This window comes from Centropristis striata, chromosome 16 (genome assembly GCF_030273125.1).
Source record: "Centropristis striata isolate RG_2023a ecotype Rhode Island chromosome 16, C.striata_1.0, whole genome shotgun sequence".
In the NCBI taxonomy this organism is placed as follows: Eukaryota; Metazoa; Chordata; class Actinopteri; order Perciformes; family Serranidae; genus Centropristis; species Centropristis striata.
This window is the reverse complement of record NC_081532.1, coordinates 24,797,495-24,814,907: the sequence shown is the minus strand read 5'-3', so window position 1 is coordinate 24,814,907 and position 17,413 is coordinate 24,797,495. Positions and strand designations below refer to the sequence as shown.

General features: G+C 36.4%; 1 protein-coding gene across 3 annotated transcripts in view; it reads right to left on the bottom strand.

Moving 5' to 3' along the window:
* The window catches only part of daam1a (dishevelled associated activator of morphogenesis 1a), a 53,461-nt gene that overhangs the window by 10,217 nt on the left and 25,831 nt on the right, over positions 1-17,413 (bottom strand). For all 3 annotated transcript variants that reach the window (XM_059352910.1, XM_059352909.1, XM_059352908.1), the window contains exons 9-17: positions 16,104-16,207; positions 14,800-14,866; positions 13,928-14,045; positions 13,417-13,555; positions 11,909-11,967; positions 10,234-10,421; positions 8,806-9,042; positions 7,110-7,217; positions 5,992-6,089 (exon numbers count right to left, since the gene is read on the bottom strand). In XM_059352910.1, the coding sequence (XP_059208893.1) occupies positions 5,992-6,089; positions 7,110-7,217; positions 8,806-9,042; positions 10,234-10,421; positions 11,909-11,967; positions 13,417-13,555; positions 13,928-14,045; positions 14,800-14,866; positions 16,104-16,207 (1,118 nt within the window). The remainder of the gene's footprint in view (positions 1-5,991; positions 6,090-7,109; positions 7,218-8,805; positions 9,043-10,233; positions 10,422-11,908; positions 11,968-13,416; positions 13,556-13,927; positions 14,046-14,799; positions 14,867-16,103; positions 16,208-17,413) is intronic.

Below are 17,413 nucleotides of genomic sequence, written 5' to 3'. Positions count from 1 at the left end.
TCTGTGTACTCAAAGATAAAAATATATTGTAGAGTTTACTAATTATTTTCCCGTCTCCATTTCCTGTTTGTGTTTCTATTAGAAATTGTTCGATAGGAGAAATTTTTGTGAGTTTTCCCCATTCCTTGTGCTTTGTCAGAAATGTTCTAAGTTGCAGATATCGGTAGAAATCTGTCTTAGGAAGACCATAACAGTTTCTCAACTCCCCAAATGTTCTTAGACTACCAAGACTGAATAACTGATGTAGATGAACCAAACCATACTCTGACCACCTTCTGAAGCCAATGTCCAAATTATTAGGTATGAAGCTCTTTATAGATCCAATGCTGATTAATGGCGATATTTGTGTTGGTAATCCAAAAGTTGACTGTACCTTAACCCAAATTTTAAGAGTGTTCTTAGTCCAAGTTGCCATTTCCTTTATGGGAGCATCTAGGAAGGGTAGGTCTTGCAGAGATTTCAGCGAGCATAGACTTTTTTCTATGCTAAGCCAACATGTTTCTATATTATTCTGAAGCCACGCTATCATAGGCTTCATTTGTGCAGACCAGAAATAGTATCTTAGATTTGGGAGTTTAAGACCACCGTTTGATTTAGATAACTGTAGGGTTTTAAGTCGGACTCTAGGGCGCTTTTTTTGCCATATAAATCTTGACATCATTTTCTCCAAATTATCAAATGTAGATTTGGGAATTTCTATAGGTAACATCTGAAACAAGTAAAGTAATCTGGGTAGAATGTTCATACGGATACTTTCAACGCGCCCCAGCAGAGACAGGGGGAGCATAGACCACCGTTCTAAATCATTATTGATGCTCCGTATTATTTTGCCATAGTTAGCATCAAACAGATTCTGAAGAGATGAGGTTATGTGTATACCTAGATATTTAATACCTTCCGTGGGCCATTTAAATCCACTCTGAAGCTTTACACTATGTTGGATTGTGCCGTTTATATCCATAGCCATAGTTTTCTCCACATTTACCTTGTATCCTGAATAAAACCCAAACTTCGAGATTTGCCTTTTTAAATGTGGTATCGTTAGCGCTGGTTTTGTCAGATACAGAATTACATCATCAGCATAGAGCGATAATTTGTGTTCCTCTTCATTAATAACAATTCCATTTATATCATCATCATCTCTTATAAGTTGGGCCAGCGGTTCGATACTAACAGCAAATAACAAGGGTGATAAAGAACATCCTTGTCTGCATCCACGTTCCAAAGTGAATCTCTCTGATCTACAGCCATTAACTTTAACAGCAGCCTGTGGTGACGAGTACAGTGTTTGTATCCAATTTATAAAGTTAGGGCCGAACCTAAATCGCTTTAATGTTTGAAATAAATACTGCCATGATACACGGTCGAATGCTTTTTGGGCATCTAAGGATATAATTACTGATTCTAATTTCCTATCTTGTTGATGAGATATTATGTTTAGTAAGCGGCGTACATTATCTCCGTAGTATCTTCCAGTGATGAAGCCAGTTTGGTCAGGATGGATTATTTGAGTGATTATCTGATTCATTCGCCTGGCCAGGACTGCCGTTAGTATACGCAGGTCCCCATTCAGCAGTGATATTGGTCTGTAGGATTGGCATTCAGTGGGATCTTTACCCTCCTTATGTATCACCACTATAGTTGCCTCATTCCAGGATGGTGCCATAATTCTTGATCCGAGTGCATGCTGGTATGCCTTCAGTAACAACGGTGATAGCAAGTCTTTGAATGTCTTGTAAAATTCATTAATGTAACCATCTGGGCCTGGGCTTTTATTGTTTTTAAGAGATGAAATCACCTGCTTGATCTCCCATTCTTCAATTGGCCTATCTAACTCTTCTGCAGCACTCTCTGTCAGCTCAGGCAGTTTTATGTTGTTCAGAAATTCTGCTAGTTTCGTGTCATCTAGGCAAGTGTCTGTATTCTTATATAAACCTTTATAAAACTCTGCAAAGGATTCTGCTATTTTATCAGGTTTTGTAACAAAGGTATCCCGTAACTTTACTCTCTGCACCGTATTAGATGCTTGCTGTTTTCTTAAACTAAATGCTAATAATCTACTCGCCCTATTGCCATATTCATAGTATCGCTGCTTGGTGAATCTCAGCGTTCCCTCAATTTTGTCCGATAGTAAACTATTAAGTTCTCTACGAGCTGCATTCAAATTATTTAGGATACTGGTTGAAGACGATTTTTTGTGTTTTTGTTCAAGCTCTTTTATTTTATCCTCCAGTCCTCTCTGTTTAGACTCTTTTTGTTTTTTCCTGGCACACGAGAATGAAATAATTCGGCCCCTGATATATGCTTTAGAGCAATCCCACAGTATCAGTGGTGATGTTTCAGGCGAAGTATTGGTATTTAAATATTCCTTAAACTCTGCTGTGATGTAGGAGACAAATTCTTTATCGTTCAGAAGAGATGCATTAAGCCTCCATTGCTTGGAGGTTGGTCTGTGGCCTATATTCCACTTAAGCGCAGTGGGTGCATGGTCTGAGATTGTGATAGGTAATATCTCAATATCTACTATCCTAAAAAACTCGTTCTTAGGCGTGAAAAAATAATCAATCCTTGAATAGGACATGTGCCTACTTGAGTAAAAGGTAAAGTCTTTACTTCTTGGAAATTTGCTCCTCCATACATCCACAAAGCCTGACTCTGTGGATAGATGTTTAAGCATTCTGCTCGTTTTAGACAAGGGAGCTTTTGAGGCAGGTTGCCGATCCATTAACTGTGACATCACACAATTAAAGTCTCCTCCCATCAACAATAACCCAGTGCTATACTGTAATATTATATCAAACAGTGTTTTGATAAAGCCTGGCTCATCTTCATTGGGTGCATATACGTTTAAAAGGGATACCTCTATGCCATCAATTGATCCGTTGACCAAAACATATCTTCCTTCAGTGTCTTTGTGCACCAACGTTTGCGTGAAGTTGATTTGTCTATGTATAAGTATGGAAACCCCCTTACTTCTCCCAGAACGGTGTGAGGAGTAATATACTTTGTCTGCCCATGACTTTTTCAACTTTTCATGTTCCCCATCAGGCAGGTGGGTTTCCTGTAGGTATGCTATCTGACAGTTAACCTGTTTCAACTGGTGCAAAATCTTCTTTCTCTTGATAGGATTATGAAGACCCTTAACATTGTAGCTTATGACTTTTAGTGTGTCCATTATCTATAAGGTCTATATAATATATATCTTAGTTGCACATCACTCTTCAGCATTGTTATGTGGATCATAGTAAGCAGTGATATTGGTTGGGTACAGAGGGGGTGGAAAGAAATAGCTACAGCTGTAATTCACAATTTCCAACATTAACAAAATCAATAAGAATCCTGATGTAGAAAAAAGTTGCTGCCCTTGCTGTCACAGTATTTGTCACAGGGTCCCCAAAGAACAGAGGGACCAGAACAACCAAAAGAACAAGATAGCTAACGGAACCACAGCTAGCTAACATTGGTAGAACAAAAGTGGGACCAAGTCCTTAGCCGCAGAAATGAGCAGCAAAAGTGCACGTCTAGGTTGAATTTGACTGTGCTTGGGGTACACTAGGGCAAAAATCAAAGAAAAAGAAAAGTTCTTGGGCTCCTGCAAACTCTAATACAGTTTCAGCATCTTCTTAATATAGTATCGCGACTCCACTTACACACATAATTAAGTTCAACATAAGTAGGCCATTAACATCTGAAAACTTGGAGCAACAAGTGAAATATTGCTATGATATAACAGGTGATACTTAGTATTAGTCTTAGTAATGATATCAATGTTCACCATACTGTTATTATCCATACATGTGTGGATATGTTCAAACCTGAGGCTCTGTGAATGGGATAACCTTCTTCTGGACGAACTCCATAGCCTTCATAGGGTCAAGAAACTCCTTGTCCTCATCCTTGTATGAAATACGGAGTCTAGCAGGATATAGTAGACCATACCGGACTCCTCTTCGTCCCCGGAGTGTCTTCCTCACATCCGTGAATGCAGCTCTGGCCTTGGCCACGGCGGAGGTGTAGTCCGGAAATATGGCAATACGGTTTCCATTGTAGATCAGCGGAGCTCTCTCCCGCGCCCTCCGAAGGATCTCCGTTGCGTCTCCGTCATGGTGCAGCTTGGCGATGATCACTCGTGGCTTCTCCCAGTCTCCCGTTGTCTGGGGAGTTGCGATGCGGTGCGAGCGGTCTATTTTGATGTCCCGGTCCATCTGCAGGGCTTCTCTAATAGCTTTTGACACAGCTGTCGGTGAGCTCGAGTCCGGCTGTTCGCCGATGCCGGTTATTCTGATGTTGCCCCGTCTCATCCTGCCCTCCATATCCTCACATCGGTCTTTTAGGGAGACCACCTGTTTTTGAAGACTGGTTACCGTAGACTGCAGTGAAACCACCTCGTCTGACCATGTCGATAGTCCGCCTTTCATGTCCTGAATGTCCACATTCATGTGCTCGATTTCAGTGCGGATGGCGGCTGTGTTGTTTGCGATGTCCGACCGCATCGCCTGTAGCTCCGACTTTAGGGCTTTGAAATCCTCCGCCAGCGCACTCTTGAGCTCCTCTCTGATAATTAAAGAGATCTCTCCCCTGATGGATGATACAATGTCCGCTCTTAGTTCGTCGGCTGCCATCCCTGAACTTTCCGTCTGAGTGGGCGAGGGTGGGCTAGCCGTTAGCGTAGTCTGTCTCGTGCTTCTTGCAGGCCGCGGCGCACTGGACCCGAACTTGTATTTATTTAACTTTTCCGCCATGCAAGCTGATACCGCTTCCCTACTCGTTTGTTAGTATTCCGACGGTGTTTACTATAGATCAATTATTAATTTTCCAGTTATATTTGCTGTTTTAGTCAGGATTTATTGATATTTTTGCAGGAGCCCCGAGAAAGGCGTCTTACTCCATGCTCTGCTCCACAGCGCCCCTCAGAAGCTTGTAGTTTTGTAGTTTTCTTACATATCCAACATGGCTGCAGCAGACGCTAAACTCTCTTTACCTGTAGACAGTGTTCTAGATAGTTTAGAGCAAAAGTTGATTTTAAAAGAAGAACAACGTTTGACTTAAAACTCCTGTTTCCTGTTTCACCACCAAAAAGGATGTTTTAGCCTTGCTTCCGACAGGATTTGGCCAAAGCCTAATCTACCAACTAGCCCCGCTACCGCTCACTGCTGTAACCACGGTGATCTGGCTACGAGCCGGGGGACAGCGGAGCCCCCAGAGACCCCCAGCAGCTTGTCTAATGACCATAAAATCAGTGGATGTGTGTGGCTGAATGACATGAGGGGGAATAAGGCGTAAAAATAAAGAATCTTGCAGAAAGTGAGAAGCAAAGCAGCAAGCAACACTCTCTCACAGACACACACACACACACACACACACACACACCAACACTGCCGGTAGACTGTGAGCAGCCAGAGTCAGAACATGCTGCAGAAAAATGTTGCAGAAGCAGAATTGAGCATTTTAGTCTCAAAGTAGAGATGGGCTAGTCTGGCTATGTAAACATTCTTTTCTGTCGCTCTACATACATCATCTCTTATAACTGATCTGATTGGCTAAGAGCTACCTACAGACGCTTTTGATAGACATTCTTAGCGCCCAATAAACGGCTCTGGAGGGTCCTAAACCATGCCTCCTCTACGGAGAAATGAACGGCTGGTTTCCAGACTAATCTCATTTGTGATTAGTCTGGTGTTAGCCAGGCTAGTAGTAAATAGTATAATTTTTCAACTCGGATTTCATGATTTTTGGGCTCAATATGTTGATCAAGTAGGTTAAAGTGAGGAAATAATTGTCAGATCATATAGGTGAAGAAAAAATGGATACCAAATAAGGGTATAGTAAACATTTTTTATGTGGTACATGAAGGGCAAAATCAAAAGTATTCAAAAACAGCCAAAATAGGCTCAGACCCCAGAGGGTTAACTCTTGTTTCCTTGTCATTGTGTGGAAACAAAAAACCTGCATGAAGCTTTTTCATTCCTTTCTGATCCCACACACACTGACCGTGACAGCAGAATGTTACAGTTCTGTGCTCGACGACCATCGATGACTGACAGCTCCTTGACTTTCTTAGCAACAGTATGGTCATCCTCAGCATCCTTCTGTTAACAGAGACAAGGGTGAGAATGAATGAAATGAAACAAAATGCAGTACAATATGGGAAGTTCTGACAATAATATCTCAAGACAACTGTTTAAAAATACATATATATAAATGCAACAGAATCATGAAAAAATAAGATTATTAAATAATAGATTGTCTATCACTAGGAAGTGAGAAAATGCCTGGTGACTCGGACTTGAACACTTAGGACTCGAGATTCAAGAATACATTACATTTTTGTGTTTTTGCCATAAGAAACATCAGTGACATCGGCATTTAAAGGGTTAAAATGCCAAAAATGTTTAAACATTTGGTAGTTTTGAGCAGGACAGAAGTTGTCTAAGAGGTTTATGCAGAAAAAAGTAGAAAAAAATATTAATCTGTAAAGCTTTTATTGCGTTTTTTTTCAGAAGTGGACATTTTCAGCCCGAAAGGTCTCAAAGGGTAGTAAGTTTTAAATCTGACACTACACAAAAACTAAAAATGCATCAAAATCAATTTTGTTCTTAATCTTTGACGTATCCAAGGCTGTGATAAAAACCAGTGCCCCAGCAAAAAAATATTTATTACATGGAAAATAGCTACATTTTTGTGAGTTTTTTTTCATAAAAAAACATCAGTGATATTGTGCAATCAAACTGGCATTTAAAGGGTTAAAATGCCCAAAAAGTTTAAAGTCGAAAAAAATATTAATCTGTAAAGTTGTTATCGTGTGTTAAATTCTGCATAAATGCAACAGAAATGCAAAAAAATATGATTATTAAATAATAGATTGTCTATCACTAGGAAGTGAGAAAATGCCTGGTGTTCAGTGAGTTGCTTTGATTCTTGTTTGGAATGGAGAAAATGAAACAGCTCTACTAAAAAACTAAAAAAACTTGATAGCTTCACTAGTAAATTCAACTGAACATTGGCAGTGTTGATATCTGGTACACAAAGAAAAGCGATATATGAATGGATGACACAAAAAACAAATCAATCCATCAGTGAGATGTGTTTACTGTCAGTGTGTTTAGTACTTGTGGTTTCTGGTAAGCTGAGAAGGTCTTCTGGAACTCTTCAAGATCCAGAACTTTAAACACCTTGAGATCATCAATCTCTTTCCATATGGTTCCCTCTATCTTGCTCTGAAACAAACAATAATGCACTTTGTTAACATAACAGATTTCAACAGCATCTCACAGCTGTTTATTCCTGAAGAAGAATGTCAGCTGCCGTGTGGCATTTACTTACCAAAGGATCAGTCTGATCTTATTCTATAGAAATGTGTTTTTACTTTCAACAAATCTCATGAAAAGATCAAATCTGAAATGTCTTAGTCCGTCTCTCAGTACTGTCTGACTTCCCTTTCTTAACGAAAACGAAATAAGGAAAACTAGAATTGAAAAAACATTTTCGTTAACTGAAATAAAAATAAAAACGATAACTAACTGAAACTGTGTTTTGTGGTTACAAAACTAAGCTAAAACTAACTAAAATGATAGTGAAAATGTCCTTCGTTTTCATCTTTGTCAACTTTTTTCATACGTAAACCTTTTTGGTTGATATGAAATCTATTTCATCTATCTGGTTTTATGACTGAATAAACTTATTGGGGCAGAGATGGATCAGACAAAGGAAATAAAGGAAACATTTATTGTGACTTTTTTGAATCTGGCACCCAACAAATACCCCATTACAAAAAACTAAAACTAACACTAAAACTAATAAAAACTAAACTAAAACTAAGCATTTTCTAAAAAATAAAAACAAATTAAAACCAGCAAACTCTCTAAAAACTAATTAAAACTAACTGAATTTGAAAACAAAATATCACAACGAAATTAAAACTAAAACTGATGAAAAATCCAAAACTATTATAACCTTATAATCCACACACACTGGCACACTGCAAAAAACAGGATACAAGATAAAAACAGTAAATCTGAGGGAAATGATCTTGCTGCATGTTATATATATATATATATATATATATATATATATATATATATATATTTAGAGAAAAGCTTGATTTTAGTTAAGCTTAAAAACAGCTTAATTTGCTAAAAGTAAGAAAACAAAATATGTATGATATGTAAATGAGTATTTCACCTATTTTGAGGCTGTAAAAGGTAAAATTTTTAAGTAATCTTATCTTAAAACCAGCATTTTATGCTTATGTTTAGTATATTTCACTTATTTGGGGCTGTAAAAGGTTACATTTTTAAATAATCTAATTTTAAAATCAGCATTTTATGCTTATGTTTAGAATATTTCACTAATTTGGGGGCTGTAAAAAGTTATTTTTTAAGGAAACGGATCTTAAAACCAGCATTTTTGGCTTATTTTAAGCCTTCTAAATGCATCTGTAGACATGCTTATTTCTAGATTTAACAATCTTAATTTAAGAAATCTTGTCAAGGTAAATTATTTGTCCATGCAGCAAGATCATTTCCCTCAGATTTACTGTTTTATCTTGTTTTTAGACTAAACACCTTTTTTGCAGTGTACACTCAGGATACCAGAGGCTGTCTGGATATTTTTTTGTTGTGTGGAGTAAAAAATGCGAAATGGCAATGTTGGATAATTTGCACTGCACCTTGTGTGAAGAGCTGCCATACAGGAAATGTGTGCGCAATTTTGTATTCTGTAGTGGAGGAATACTGTAAAAGTAATAGTCACAACAGGAGTAAATGTGTAATAGTATAATAAGTATAATATCAGTAGTATTCATACATCAGGCAGTTTGCTCCAGTTATATGACTTCAGTGGGTTAGATGGCCGAGGAATATTTTTCTTCTGGGCCATTCCAAGCGGAGCTCCTGGTGGAGGAGGTGGGGCAAATGGAGGCATGCCAAAACCTGGTGGTCCTCCTGGAGGAGGTGGTGGAGGAGGAGGAGGAGGAGGGGGAGGAGAGGGGATAGATGGGACAGGACCAGGAGTCACAGGAGGTCCTCCTGGGACGCTGGAAGTCTAACAACACAACAGATGAACAAGTATTCATTATGAAGAGATTAACAAGAAGCTGGGATCTTTTAACAGTAATAAAATAAAAAAATATTTTTTTTTCAGCATGTTGATCATACATTTCATCACAATATTATCCAAATATATTCTAAAAAAAAGGGAACACTTTAGATTAGGGAACACATATTCAACATAACCTCCTGTGGCCTTGCTAGGTACAAAACCTGGTCTCATTTTATGGTTAAAACTTGTTTATTTGTGCTTAATAAGGTTTGCAGTTTGATATTCTGTGCAAGTTTGACTATTTTTTAGCAATAGCAAGAAGCTACGACACTGCTAATCAGGAAGTACTCGTTTGAGGACGAATAGACTTTAACTATTGTTCTTCCAGAAAGGGTGTAAACATGAGGAAGTAAAACGTTTTATAGACTGGTGAATTAATTGTGTTATACAGTAAAATTAACCCATTGTTTTTTTCAAAAACTACTTCCTGTTCAAAGACAATGCTTAGTTTTTGTACTTATCAGGTCCTACAAATCCAAAATATCTAGGAGAAACTAACAATACATACCAAACAAAAGCTCGGGTCTCAGGAGGATAAATAAGTTGCTTATTAGCATGCAAATAAGTAACATATTGTCTCTTAATTAGTCATTATTAAGTAGTTATTAATGCCTTTTTCTACATGGCCTTATTATACAACCAGTAAGACATTAAAGAGTTTTCCCTCAATAACCTCAGAATTATTGCTTATTAGTAGTAAGTAAGGAAGTTGTTGTATTTGAGTTATGATCTTAATATGCTTTACTTTGTATGGACTTTATAAGTCTCTACATATCGGTGAACAAAACCATGGAAACGGCAAATAGCCACCTTCTCCAGACCTTTGACCTGACTGGTGGCTCCTTTATGATGATTGATGAGGATTGGTAGATTGTAATGTCAATCATTACTCTACAAAATGGCTCACTGGTAGACTAACATTGGCGCAAAATGATCCACGTAATGATTGACATTACAATCTACCAATCCCCCAATAAGGCCATGTAGAATAAGGCATTAATAACTACTTAATAATGACTAATTAAGAGCCAATATGTTACTTTTTTGCATGCTAATAAGCAAATAATTAATGTTGAATATGTGTTCCCTAATATAAAGTGTTACCAAATTAATATCCTGAATGACTTTATTTACCGAGCTGAGCTGCTGCAGCCGTGCCGACAGCTCTCCCACTTGTAGTCTGGCTTGCTTGTGGTCATTACTCTCTCGCTCCAGTTTGTCTTTCATCTTGTTCAGCGTCACCATCATGTCTTCTTTCTCTTTATTTTTGGCCTCACACTCCCTCTCTTTCTTTTCAAAACGCTGCTGTAAGTTGTGATGCTCTGGAGAGAAGAAAAGGTGAGACAGCTTATTCAAAGTACGGTTTGATGATAGAAAACAAACAACAATTCTCATTTCTGCATCTTGACAAGTCCAAGTTTGCCCTGATTATATAGTGAAATCAGCAAAGCACTTACTAAGCATTTAGTTACAGCTGATGAAGTAAGCTGAAAGATTAAACTGTTGTATGAATGTAAAACATACAAAGAAATGTATTGTTGTGTTGCTTTTGATTTTTCTTTTTTACATGGTAACCCAATTCAATTCAATTCAATTCAATTCAATTCAATTCAATTCAATTCAATTCAATTCAATTCAATTCAATTCAATTCAATTCAAACAACTTTATTGATCCCACAAGGGGCAATTCATTTTGAGCAGCAGGTTGTCGTGGTTCATACGGCCCAAATGGCCCAAAACAAATAGTCAGTACATAAATAGTCCACACAACACACATCAGACAACATGGAGCTTAGAATGGACCCATTATTAAAGCCTAAGATAGCCTACTGCATAGACATTATTCATAAGACACATTGCTTTAAGAATTTAAGAAATAAGGAAAATAAATAAATAAAATAATAAACACACAAACAAATAAACAAACAAACAAACAAACAAATAAAATAAACAAATAAACAAACGAATGAATAAATGAATAAATGAATAAAATGAATGAATAAATGAATAAATGAATAAATAAATAAATAAATAAATAAATAAATAAATAAATAAATGAATAAATAAATAAATAAATACATGAATAAATAAATAAAATAAAAAGTTTTCTTTTTTAAAACCCTATGAAGAATGTCAAAGTCTTAGTGCAAGGGGGACGACTGGTTTGGAGAAGTGATTTGTTTTCCACCTAGGAAGGTGATAACGGCCTGAAGGTAACAGAGAGGATTCATGGCTCAGGAGGCTAAAAGTCACTCTGCTTTACGGAGGATTTGCTGGTTGCAAAAGGAACTTAAGTCTCTTAGTTTTACTCTGGTAATCTTAGAGCAGGACTTCACAATACTAGTCAGGCTGTTTCTGTCTTTGACTGAAAGACAATGAAACCAACAGATAAAGGAAAAACATATAGGACTCTCAATAAATGCTTGATAAAAAGAACAGAGTATAACAGGCCTGACAGAGAAAGAATTTAGTTTCCTGAGAAAAATTCTCTGTTGTCCTCACTTTACTATAAAATCTGTGTTCACATCAAATTTGAGATGGTCGTCAAATAAGGTCCCCAAGTATTTGTATGATGAAACAATTTCAACTTTTTTGTTATGTATGATGCACTCAGTAGGAATTTCCTTCTTACGTCTGAAATCAATAATCAATTCTTTGGTTTTGGATACATTTAAATCCAAAAAGTAACAGTCACAGCAGGAGATAAAATCAGTTAGGGTGATGTTATGTGACAAACATTTATTGTATATTCACACAGACCAGTCCAGCCAAACTCTCCATTATGGGACTTTTAACAACAAAAGTTTACCTTTTCTCATTTTATCAGCCTGTTCTTTCCATTGTTTGACCTCGTCCTCCTTGACAAGCCTATAGACACACACACACACACACACACACACACACACACACACACACACACCAAACATGATTATTATTTTAAAGAATGGACTTGTCACAGGCAAACAATCTGCTCTTTATCATTTTCTTTGTAAAGCTTTATCTGAACACACACTGTGCTACAATACAGTTTATGAAATTATGTTACGTCATCAGCAAGAGGTAAATTTTGTTAGAACCAGGGCTGGGCGATATATATAGATATAAAAAAATATATCGATATATTCCTAAATGGGATATGGAATTAGACCATATTGCAAAAAAAAAAGTCTTTATATATAACTGCTGCCCTTGCTAGGGTTTGTCATATTTAGTCATTTTGTAATGTTCATTATTCTTTTCTCATATGAATATATTTATTTCAGAAAAAGATTGGCCTATTTTGTTCCTATAATTTTGTAGCATTTTCAGTCGTCATTTATTTATTTTTATACATATTTATGACATCACACGTCCTTTTTTTCTTGTTTCTATCCTTGTTTTAGCTCGCTATTTTTAAATGTTTTACTTATGCTGTCTTGTGTTATGATTGTCATAACTATGCACCTTATGCAGTGGCACTTTCAATTTCGTTCTATAGTTGCCTATTTAATGACAATAAATGCTATTTGATTTACTTTGATTTCATAAGTTATTTTAAATTCAAGATGTTTTTTTTATTTAAATTCATGGAGCTTTAATTTTTTTTTTTAAAAGCTACTCATACAGTATTTATGTTCACTTAAATAAACAGTTTCAATAAAACTATTTGTGACATGTCATATTTGGCTTTGACTTTGACTGAACATTTGCTGTAACTTTGTGATAAAAATATCAGGATATATATCGTATATTGATATTCAGCCTAAATATATCGGGATATGACTTTTGGTCCATATCGCCCAGCCCTTGTTAGAACGGTTATGGTTTATTAAAAACAGAATAACAGGAGCGCTGCTGGTGTCTCTAAATACACCAGTGCTCTTGCAATGGGTAAACAGTGAACTCAAAAGAAGAAAATGCAGGCACTCTGGTGGATTGACAAAATTTAAAAACCCTTTATTTTACATGGGTTGCATATAAAAAACACCAACAAGTGTCGGCTTGCGCCTTCCTCAGGGTATAAGGAGACAAGAGACAAAAACACATGCAATTATAGGGGGATTCAGTTCAGCTGTGGCTCCTCAGGTCTATGCAGTGCTCCTCCAAGCCTATTTTTTATAAGCAACCAATGTAAAATAAAGGGTTTTTAACTTTTGTCAATCCACCAGAGTGCCTGCATTTTCTTCTTTTGAGTTATGGTTTATTATTCAAATCATTGTTGGGTTGATATAATAGGACACAAAGTTACATTACATTACATAGTAACTCAGAGAAACAATCATGTTAGTGAAAGCTGCTGCGCTGCAGCATTAGTGGTCATGAACTCCAGAAACTTACATGCGTACAATATTTTTAACGTTGAAGTCCTCCAGTGGAGCCACATCAGGGTTTTCACCTTTATCTGTCTGCAGAACCAGCTGCTGGACTATACGATCCAACAGGACCCAGTACTGGAGAGTGGTGCTGCTCTGTTTATCTACACGGACAGAGAGACAGACAGACAGACAGACAGACAGACAGACAGATGGTTTCAGGTGAGGTGGTTTCATATCTCAGAATGCTTTAAATATACTGAATTATAGTTTAATTTATCGTATCGTAATTATTGTAATATTGTTTGGGCCACTTATCCTTAATTGACAGAAATTATCAATCACACAAAAGAAATGTGTTAGATTAGCCGTCTTCTCTAATTATTTGTCCCATATAGGGTTTTTAACCTCTCCTACACTTACTATTCTTGTTTCATTTCTGTTTTTTTGTAATTGTCTTATCTTATGGTGCAAATAAATAAATAAAAATACAAATTGATTGAAGAATAAGTGGATTAGTTTGATGTAGGTCTTACGTGGCATCATGAGGCAGTGCTGCAGGGCAGACAGGAGGTGAGGGTACGCTTCAGTGTGCTTCAGGTTCTTCCTGATCACCTCAAACATCTGGCTGGCACTTTTAGTTTCTATATGGACCTGAGGTAAAATATATTTATCAGTAGCTTTATAACACATCTTATTTGCATTTTCACATTTTATATTGCATCAAAATCAATGTAATGTTGAAGATAAGTTGGCACCAAGGTTATTATAGTTAACTAACGAAATAACTAAAACTAGAATTGAAAAAACATTTTCATTAATTGAAATAAAAATAAAAATGAGTTTTTAAAAAAACGATAATTAACTGAAACTGTATTTTGTGGTTACCAAACTGACTAAAACTAACTAAAATTATAGAGAAAATGTCCTTAGTTTTCGTCTTTGTCACTTTTTTCATCCTTAAACCTTTTTGGTTGATATGAAATCTATTTCATCTATCTGGCTTTATGACTTAATAAACTTATTGGAGCTGAGATGGATCAGACAAAGGAAATAAAGACAACATTTATTGTGACTTTATTGAATCTGGCACCCAACAAATACCCCATTACAAAAAAACTAAAACTATTAAAAACTAATTTAAACTAGCAAACTGACTCTAAAAACTAATTAAAACTAACTGAATTTGAAAACAAAAACTGATAACTAAATTAAAACTAAAACTAATGAAAAATCCAAAACTATTATAACCTAGGTTGGTACAAGTGTATTTTATAATGAAGCAACACCTGAATGCACTACTCATTTCTACTGTAGAAATGTCAGACCTGCAATAACATATGTTAATATGATTTTGATTTCTAAGAAGCCATAAAATCAGTATATAGGTTTGTCTAAAATGACTTACAGCATCGAAGTGTTTGGACATCTGAAGCTCATCTTCATTCCTCAACATCTCAAAGAAATCCAGATGTCTGGAAACAACAAACATGTGACAACTGAACTCACAAAGCAAAAAAAACATGGATGTATTCCTCTGTGCAGTGGTGGTTCTACACAGGGGCCTCCAGGGGCCACTGTGTCAAATTAATAATAAAATGATCAATTTATAACAATGAACGACGGAACAATTCTAACCTATTTTTTGTTAAAATAATATCTCATTGTACACAAAAGGAACCAGCATGTGTACATTGTATAATAGCTTAATTGTGCAATAAAAGCTAAATATAAAGATCATTCTCTCTGTACTGCACTTTCAAAATTATGAAAAAGTAATTGTGCACAAAAATGAGAAATGTCATTGTCGTACAAAAATAACTGTTAATGTTGGTAAGTCTCATTGTTTCAATCAATGTAGTTCTTCCAAGTATACTTAAATGAGAGTTTGAGCTAAAATAAAGGTTTTGAATGCTTAAATATCATTTCTGACGTTTTTTAATGTGTCCCTCTGATTAAAGACTGGCCCCTCCTTGTCCCCCACAGTAAAATTTGTCTAAAACCGCCACTGCCTCTGTGCTGTTTCATATGTCTTACACTGCAAAAAAGCCAACTTGTATTTTTTGGCCTAAAACAGTGATTTAAGTTGGTAAAACTTGAAATATAAATTACTGACATTTAGGGCAATAATGTAAGTTAGCACGGAAGCCAGTTGTCTGCTCAAAAACAAGTTGGTGAGTTGTTGTTACTTATATCTTTAAGTTGGGGTTCAAAACAAGGGACAATAGTTCTGCTAACTCTTATTTCTTTGTTGTGAAATTCGGTCATTAGCGAAAGCTAACTGATGCTAGCGGCTAACTGACGCTAGCGGCGCTGCTTGTTACAGCTACAAGAGTAGCCATTAGCATATCAATGCTAACTCAAAATTGTGGTCGCAACAGTAGCTGACATTTCATAGCGGCGTTACAATCGTGCCAATTCAGCACATTGCAGAAGTTAGCAGAAGTAAGGATTAACAGTTATTACAATGTAAAATTATAAGTTAGTACAACTTACAGTTGAGTTGACAACAATCTGAATTCAGAGTTGAGCAAACTCAAAAACAAAACTTAAAATATTTAGTTTAATTGTCCAACTTAAAATGCTATCGAAGTTTGTTGCCTTGAAATTTTGAGTTCACCCAACTTTTCTTTTTTTGCAGTGTATTTTGCAGTTGTATGACACAGTATTGCTGTTTTAAAATTCTAGCACCCTTTGGTGGAGGTGCTGTACCTGTTGAGGGTGGCGTTGTCGTTGGAGCGTAGCTTGTCGATGACTGGCTGAATGCCCAACATCAGAAACTCATATCGCAGATGCATACGGAACTCCAGGCTGGTCTGCAAACACAGAAAGCGTTGAGAGAAAGACTAACACACTGTTGGTTTTGACCTTTTCATTGGATTTGTTGACAATAAGAACATTTCAGAATGATACCAGCCTTGTGCTTTAACACAGTAGTTCTCAACCTTTTTGAGTGGCGACCCCCAATTTAACATGCATGTTGTCCTCGACCCCTGCTCACTGAACACAATCTCACAGTTCAGATCATACAAACTCAGTTGATACGACGAATTTTGGACAAATAATGAAGCAGACAACAACTAAAACATCTCTCTGTCAGTGCATTTATATATTTTTATATATTTTATTGTTACTTTTAATCTAAGTCCTTTGCTATCAGTTTAAAGGTCCATTCTGACCTCCTTGGAGAGTAACAACTTGATACTTTGGGATTTGTCAGAAAAGACACAAAATTACCCAAAAAAGGACTTAAATTGACCAGAAAATGACAAAAAATTACCACAAAAAGACACAAATTGACCAGAAAAGACACAAAATGACCAAAAAAAGAAACAAAAGGAACAAAAAAAAGACACAAAATGACTAAAAAAAGACACAAAATGACCAAAAAAGGAAACTAAATGACGAAAAAAAGACAAAAATTGGCCACAAAATGATCAAAAAGACACAAAATGACCAAAGAAAAACACAAAATGACCAGAAAAGACACAAAATGACCAAAACGACACAAATTGACCAGAAAAGACACAAAATGACCAAAAAAAGACACAAATGACCAGAAAAGACACAAAATGACCAACAAAAAGACATAAAATGACCAAAAAAGACACAAAATGACAAAAAAGATACGAAATAACAAAAGAAAAGACACAAAATGACAAAAAAAAAGACATTAAATGACCAAAAAGACTTTAACACACTGGAGACAGAGCTGACTTCTAAAATGATTTGGCGACCCCCAGAAATCATCTTGCGACCCCAATTGGGGTCCTGACCCCAAGGTTGAGAACAGCTGCTTTAACAGACAAGACAAGACAGGAGACCTTTGGCATCGTCCAGGTAAAAGCTGGTACCCTGTACACTGTAAAATGTCTCTACACTGTCAATTCATACAGTATGTGCTGTGTGTGAATCTGAGTGTGTGTTTGTGTGCGTACGTGTCTATGTGTGTGTGTGTGCGCATGCATGTGTATGTGTACGTGCAGATGCATTTGTGGGGATGGGAGGGGTGGGTTTTGTCA